Raw genomic sequence first — 8,277 nt, 5'->3', positions numbered from 1 at the left:
TCAAGAGAAACACGCGCACATTTTATTTAATCTCTCAGCCCCTCCACGTCACCCTCAACACTCTCACCCTCGGGCAGGACTGAAAAAACACGAGCGGTCACGTGAAGACGTAGCCCAATACGCGGCGTCAAACTAGCTAACGTAGCCGGCGGGCTCCAGTGCTCGAGGGCGCAGGCGCAAGACCTTCCTGGGCGGGGCTCCGGAAACCGCGCAGGAGCCCCGGATCCCGGATTGGCCAGCCTGGAGGCGGCCGGTTGGCTCTTCCTCCTGGTTCGTGCGCCTTACTCAGTAAGGCGGGGGCGAGCGAAATTCAAGCGTGGCTTTAACGTAAAGCCGTTTCCCTCGGCCATGGAGGCTTCCCAAGGTTTGGCGGAAGTCGAGACTTTGAACCCACGGCTAGCTGAGAGTTATCTGAGGTATGTTTGGGCCTCCGGACGGGTCTAGCTCGCAGTCCCTGGCCTGGGGTTGGGGTAGAATGACTCCCACACGCTCCCCGAGGAACCGTTTGTGGATTTGACCGGCGTCTCCCTTACCCCCACCCCTCGCCCTCCCATCTTAGTCAAATAACTTTCCAGTCTGAACTCTTTCGAGACGGTTTCTCTGTGTAACAGCCCTGGCTGTCCTGGAACTCGCTCTGTAGACCAGGTTGGCCTCGAACTCATAGATAACCGCCTGCCTCTGCCTCCCGAGTGCGGGGCTTAAAAGCGTGTGCCCCCNCCCCCCCCCCCCCCCGGCTGCAGAATGAACTCTTTAAGAGCCCGAATTTCAATTAATTGATGAAGTCCTTGAGTCTTTCTAACCTGAGCCTGGGCAAAAAAGAGAGGGAAAATGGTTACCATGTTGTTAGTAATCGGTTGGTGGAAATGGGATCTGAAAAAGAAATGCTGTATAGTGTTTGATAAATGCTGTCAAATGCAAGAATGACCAGTTATAATGGTCGGTGAGCGAAGGGAAGGCATCAGCCAGAAACGGAACCGTTAAGAAATGGGCCTGACACTAGGTTTCGATCCTAATACATGAACTGGCTTTGTGGGAGCCTAGCCTGTTTGGATGCTCACCTTCCTGGACCTGGATAGAAGTGGGAGGACCTTGGACTTCCCGCAGGGCAGGGAATCTGGACTGCTCTTCATTCTAGAGAGGGAGGGGGGAATGGAGTGGGGGGGGAGGGGAGTGAGGGAAGGGGGCGATGTGTGCGAGGAGGGGGAGGGAAATGGGAAATTTTTTTTTGCAACAACTAAAAAAAAATAAACAACAACAACAAAAAGAAATGGGCCTGAATAAACAAGCTTTCACCAGATGACTGACTCGGAGCTTGGTAATGTGGAGAGGAATATTTAACTATTAAAAATTGTAGTACAGGGTTGGAGAGTTGGCTCAGAGGTTAAGAGCACTAACTTTTGGCACTTCCAGAGGACCCAGGTGCGGTTTTTAGCATTCATATAGTGACCCACAACTGCTTGTCACTCCAGTCGTGCAGGATCCCGTACTCTCTTCCGGCTTCCACAGACACTACCTGGGTGGTGCACACACATACATGTAGGCAAAACACAAATGCCCATAAAACTAATTTTTAAAAATCTGCGTAAAACATAAGCAGAGGACTTGTAGGCATTTTTCCTAAAAGCATACTAATAATGGCAAACAAGCACATGAAAGGATGCTCAAAACCACTTATCAGTAGAGGAAAGAAAATCACAACTACAGTGGGGTGTGTGGCATTCCGTCCTGGGAACTGAACCAGGGTCCTCTGGAAAAGCACTTAGTGCTCTTAACCACCAAGTCACATCTCCAGCATGGAGTGCATGTTGTTAACTTGTAGTTTTTTTGAGGCAGGTTTTTGCCGTGTGTAGCCCAGGCTGCTCTTGAACTCTTGTCTTTCTCTCTCAGCCTCCAGAGTATTGCAGGTGTGTAACACCCAGTCCTACGGAATTAAAGTTTGGTGTTGGCAGTGGTCAGAACCACCGGTATTCTGAGGAGGTCTCCCTTAAGGGACCTTCTCTTGGGTAAAAATGTAGAAAAAGGATTTCATGGCAAACCAGAGGGAAGCAAAGTTAGCGAGTGTGTGGCTATTTAGACCTGGAGTCGTGTAAGAAGAGGCAGTACACACCACAATGGGAGATCTGCACAGCAAGGATCTTGCCAGAATTAATTCTAAGTAAATAGTGGTGTTCTTTCTGACTAGCTGTTGCCTGGGGTCTTCTTGCCCATCTGCAGAATTGTGATTTTCCTAATGAGAGCACAAGGGACCTCAAGGCAACCAATCTTAAAGGGGCTGTGACCCTGTGCTGCCCACTTGGAGCTGCCCCTTGGAGGCATGTCTTTTGGTATGGGGATGGGTCAAAAAAAAAAAAAAAAGAGGCAGTACAGGGTGTGTACTTCACGAGAGAGTTGAATCTCGTGTCTTTACCTTGACTATCTCTGTATAAAACTCTGTGGCGTTCGAAGTTAAATATCTCAAAGGATGTAATTTTCAACAAGATTTGATTAAATCAAACTTAAAATTTAATTAAATTAAAAATAAATGGCTGGTTTACTTGTTTTCCTTTTCTTTTTGTTGTTTTTTTGTTTGGTTTGGGTTTTTGAGACAGCCTGCCCTTTCTCTCCATAAAACATTTTATTGTGTAAGATGCCTTCTTGTGTGTTATTTGATGCACAGAAGATTTTATTTACTTTTTGTCCTCATTTATTTAGCTTATAACATAGCCTGGTTTCCTAAAGTAATACTTATTTGTCAGGCTAGAGCAAACAGTCCTTATGGGGGCCATTTCTGGGAAACAGGTGTGTCAGCATATCCAGCCAGTATTCAAGTTGTGTTTTGTTTTAGGATGGAAAGGGCTTGTTTTAGTGTCTACTTCCAGGCTATAGTCCACGACTGTGGAAAAGTCACATCATACACATCACATTCACGGTCAAGAACAGAGAGAAATGAGCACATGCATACTTTTCAAAACAGGGTTTATTTGTGTAGCTTTGGCTGTCCTGGAATTCACTCTGTAGACTAGGCTGGCCTCGATCTCACAGAGATCTGTATGTCTCAGCCTCCTGAGTGCTAGGATAAAAGGTGTGCACCACCACCCAGCACAAGGTTTTTTTTTTTGATATTTATTGAACTCTACATTTTTCTCTGCTCCCCTCCCCCCTTTAAGCCTCCCCCAAGGTCCCCATGCTCCCAATTTACTCAGGAGAACTTGTCTTTTTCTACTTTCTACTTCCCATGTAGATTAGATCTGTACATGTCTCTCTTAGTGTCCTCATTGTTTAAGTTCTCTGGGATTGTGGTTTGTAGGCTGGCTTTCTTTGCTTTATGTTTAAAAACCACCTATGAGTGAGAGCATGTGATAATTGCCTTTCTGTGTCTGGGTTACCTCACTCACAATGATGTTTTCTAGCTCCATCCATTTTCCTGCAAAATTCAAGATGTCATTATTTTTTCCGCTGTGTAGTACTCCATTGTGTAAATGTATCACATTTTTCTTATCCGTTTTTTGATCGAGGGGCATTTAGGTTGTTTTCAGGTTCTGGCTATGACAAACAAAGCTGCTATGAACATAGTTGAGTACATGTCCTTGTGGCATGATTGAGCATCCTTTGTATATATACCCAAAAGTGGTATTACTGGGTCTTGAGGAAGGTTGTTTTCTAATTTTCTGAGAAATCGCCACACTGACATCCAAAGGGGTTGTACCAGCTTGCATCTCCACCAGCAATGTAGAAGTGTTCACTTTACCCCACAACCTCTCCTGCATAAGTTGCCATCAGTGTTTTTGTTCTTGGCCATTCTTCCAGGTGTTAGATGGAATCTCAGCGTTGTTTTGATTTGATTTCTCTGATGACTAAGGTGTCTAACATTTCCTTAAGTGTCTTTCAGCCATTTTAGATTTCTTTGTTGAAAGTTCTCTGTTTAGGTTTGTACTGCATTTTTTTTATAGGATTACGTGATCTTTTGGTGCCCAATTTCTTGAGTTCTTTGTATGTTTTGGAGATCAGACCTCTATCTGATGTGGGGTTAGTGAAGATCTTTTCCCATTCTGTAGGCTGTCATTTTGTCTTGTTGACCGTGTCCTTTGCTTTACAGAAGCTTTTCAGTTTCAGGAGTTCCCATTTATGGTTTCTCTTAGTGTCTGTGCTGCAGGGGTTCTATTTAGAAAGTGGTTTCCTGTGCTAATTCGTTCAAGTGTACTTCCCACTTTCTCTTCTATAAGGTTCAATGTGGCTGGCTTTATGTTGAGGTCTTTGATCCATTTGGACTTGAATTTTGTGCATGGTGATAGATATGGATCTATTTTCAGTTTTCTACATGTTGATAATGGTCTTGAGAAGTAGTGGACTGGGTTTCAGGGGCTCTCTCCTCATGAAGGGATTAACTCTCAGCAAGTTTGCTTTATGTTAGTCACTTTCTGTTGCTATAATAGAACACCTATAAAAGAATACCTTTAAAAAACAGCCTAAGATTTAGGTGTTCTCCTGGAGCAGTGGTAGCGCGCACCTTTAATCCCATCACTTGGGAGGCAGAGACAGGTGGGATCTCTGAATTTCCAGGGGGAGTGACCTGGGGCAATGCATACCCCTCCTGGGTACACTTACAGTCACTGGCTTCCTCACCTGGGCCCCATCTTCTAGGTTACACAGTCTCCTAATAATGCTATCAGAGGTCTGTGGTACACACCTGTAATCCTGCAAGCAGGACAAGAACACCCAGTGCCCCCTGCTGCCTGGGTCACAGTAACCAAGCCCCACTCCCCTACCCAGAGAAAGCGTGATCCCCATTGTGTAACTTAAGTCATGAATGTCCTGCTTCCCTCTCTAAAGACACAGGGTACACATTAACGAAGGTCACTTTCCCGAAGTATAAAATAGCCCCTTTCCCTAAGAAACTTTGGAAGCTTTCTCATGGTGCTCCTAAACCCCCTTCAGACCCTCTCTGTTCAGTTGGCATTCATAAGACTTTTTGACTGTAAAGAAAATCCACCTTCAAACCTACGTCAAACTTTCCCAAACATTTCCCAGGCTGGGGGCCAGTTGCTTAAAAAGTTTCCTAGGTGGGCCTGGTGGCATTCACCGGTAATATCTGACACTCAAAGGCTTAGCCAGGAGGGCTGAGGGATAAAGGAAGGAAAGGCAGAAATATGGAAAGAAGGAAGAAGAGAGTGAGATAAATAGGAAGGCAGCCTGTCTCAAAAAACAAAAAAAAACCAAAAAAACAAAAAAGGAAGGCAGCCAGCTGCAGGGGTTCACCCCTATAGTCCCAGCTATCCTGGTGAACCTCTGAAAACAAACACAACATCCACGTGGTAGCTTACCAAACAAACCAAATGTAGTAAATGTTAATGAGCAAATGGAGCTCGTATTTCCCTAGGTGATTTGGATTTAACACTCTGACTTTTTTTTTTTTTTTTGATTTTTTTTTCGAGACAGGGTTTCTCTGTAGTTTTTGGTGCCTATCCTGGAACTAGCTCTTGTAGACCAGGCTGGCCTTGAACTCACAGAGATCCCCTGCCTCCCTAGTGCTGGGATTAAAGGTGTGCGCTGCCACCACTGCCGGGCTAGAATCACATTTTGTAGTTGTTTTGAGACAAGGTCTCACATAGCCTAGGCTGGCCTCTAATTGAATTTCTGGTCCTCCTGCCTCTACCTCCCAAGTGCCAGGATTACAGGTGTGTACCACCATGCCTGACTAGACTCAATTTTTTTTTTCTTTGAGACAGGGTGTCTCTGTGTAACAGCCCTGGCTGTCCTGAAACTCCTTGTAGACCAGGCTGGAGGTTTTTGCTGACTGGTGAGATGGAAGTGGCTGTGATCTAAGAAATGTGAGCAGCCTCTAGAAGCTGGAAAGAAAAGATTCTTCCTCTTAGACCCCTCCAGAAAGGACTGCAATTCTACTGGTACCTTGATTATTAGCCCAATAAGACTTGTGGTAGACTTCTACAGAACCATAGGATAGAAGGTAATATGTGGCAATGAGCAGGGTGCTGCACACCTAGCACTTGGAGGCAGGAGCAAGAGGATTTCTGTGAGTTCATTCCCAGCCTGATCTACATAGTGAGATCATATCTTAAAACTAATAAAAAAGGTAATGTGCACCTATATGGTGGCCTATGCCTGTAATCTTAGTGCTTAGGAGGTTGTGTCAATTTTGTTAAGTTTGAGATCAGCCTGGGCCACATAGTGAGTTCCAGTCCAGACTAAGCCATAGAGTGAGACCCCTGTTTCAAAAATGATAATACAGACTGGAGAGATGGCTCAGCGGTTAAGACCACTGGCTGCTCTTCCAGAGGACCTAAGTTCAATTCCCAGCACCCAACCACATGGTATCTCATAACCATCATAATGAGATCTGGGGCTATCTTCTGGCCTGTGGGCACACATGCAGACAGAACACTGTATACATAATAAATATATCTTTAAAAACCAACAAAATGGCCGGGCAGTGGTGGCGCACGCCTTTAATCCCAGCACTAGGGAGGCAGAGTCAGGTGGATCTCTGTAAGTTCGAGGCCAGCCTGATCTACAAGAGCTAGTTCCAGGACAGTCTCCAAAGCTACAGAGAAACCCTGCCTCGAAAAACTAAAAAAAAAAAAAAACAAAGCCAACAAAATGATAATACAGAACTAGACAGATGGCTCAACGCTTAAGAGGTCTAATTTTCAATACCCCCATGGCAGCTTCCATCTGAAATGCTAGTTCCAGGGGGTTCATAGGAACTGTATGCACACTGCATACAGACATACATGTAGGCAAAACACAAAATAAGTTTTAAGATAACATAGTTGTCCCTCTCTGTGTCCTTAGAGATCAGTTCTAGATTTCCCTTGAATACAAAAAAACCCTGCAGGTATTCAAGTCTCTCATTTATTCTTTTTTTTCCTTTTTTTTTTTTTTTTTTTGTTTTTTCGAGATAGAATTTCTCTGTGTAGTTTTGGAGCCTGTCCTGAACTCGTTCTGTAGACCAGGCTCACCTCGAACTCACAGAGATCTGACCGCCTCTACCTCCCTCAAGTCTTTCATTTAAAATGATATCATATCTGTGTCCTAGTTTAAATCATCTCTGGATTAATTATAATGCCTAATACAATGTAAATCTATGTACATAATAATTAAGTTGTTCTGTTTAGGGACTAATGATAAGCAAAACAGTCTGCATATTCAATACCAGTCATTGTTTTTTCCCTAATAACTTCTTTTTAAAAATACTAGATTGGTTTTATTTTTAAATTATTTCTATGTGTGTGTCTATGTGAGTGCAAGTGACCTTAGAGAACAGAAAAGTGTTGCGGTCCAATGTTAGCCCAGACCCTTAATTATTTTTTTTTTTTTTGGACCAGACCCCAACATAAACTATCTCTCCCTGGACCGGCATGGAGGTGCAGGAATAAAGACACAACTCACATGGCTTTATCGGGAGGAAAATTCTTAGTGGTCCCTCATGAAGTCTTGAATTTACATTTTGAAGAATTTTTTTTGTTTATTTTTTAAATAGTCTTTATACCAAAACTTAACTGAGTGGGAAAATCATTAGCATTTTGTCTCCTAGGTAACCAGGTGAATGGCTTTTTGTCACATCCACAACTACCTGTTTGTTTTGTATGCTACCTGTCATACATAGACTGAATTAACATCTCTATTTGGCATCCTCTAAATTACAAAGAAAGGAGCAAAATATCCTGACCTTTTGTTAGCTTAGTGACAGCCTGTCTGGAAGTTTGTGTGACCCATTTTAGGTGTGTCCTATGGCTTGATAGTTTGGCTGTCATGCCATATAGAAAAATGGGCCTATAATTTATTCTTTCTTACTAATTTTAATAAAACCTGTGTTTGTAACAGGACAGGATGATTATGCCTGGCTTGGGCAAAGACTTCTATTTATTTATATATTTTTGTCTTTGGAACAGGCATTTATATATGTGAGCTTCTGTCTTAGGCATCTGAGAAGAAGACACTTTAAACCTATCATTGACTGCTGATCTCTGTGAAGAAAAGAGATTAATGGAGAGAGATACCTTTGGGCTCTGTGTCTTAGAGCCATGCTTTTTTGTTAGGATAAATTATAATGCTTTATGAATAATTATTCTCCCAAAGGCTATAGTCTCCTATTTTAAGAGAATTACCTGATTTGAGAATGTTTTTTTTAAGCTAGTTTAGAGTAGCTCTTAAGTCTTTTTTTTCCCACACAGACAACTTGAGCTAACTCTTAAATCTTTTTTTTAAACATTTATTTATTTATTATGTATATAACTTTCTGCCTCCATGTATACCCACACGCCAGAGGAGGGCGCCGGA

General features: G+C 43.2%; 1 protein-coding gene across 1 annotated transcript in view; it reads left to right on the top strand.

Annotated features, from left to right (window-relative positions):
- Positions 1 to 286: 286 nt before the first annotated feature.
- Ercc6l (ERCC excision repair 6 like, spindle assembly checkpoint helicase) overlaps positions 287 to 8,277 on the top strand; it is a 24,237-nt gene continuing 16,246 nt past the window's right edge. Inside the window, exon 1 of the mRNA XM_050129905.1 lies at positions 287 to 416. Within this exon, the coding sequence (XP_049985862.1) occupies positions 349 to 416 (68 nt within the window). The 5' untranslated portion in view covers positions 287 to 348. The remainder of the gene's footprint in view (positions 417 to 8,277) is intronic.

This window comes from Alexandromys fortis, unplaced genomic scaffold, assembly GCF_014885135.2.
Source record: "Alexandromys fortis isolate MF-2015 unplaced genomic scaffold, M_Fortis_MF-2015_v1.1 scaffold_321, whole genome shotgun sequence".
NCBI lineage: Eukaryota > Metazoa > Chordata > Mammalia > Rodentia > Cricetidae > Alexandromys > Alexandromys fortis.
This window is presented reverse-complemented; position numbering and strand designations above follow the sequence as displayed.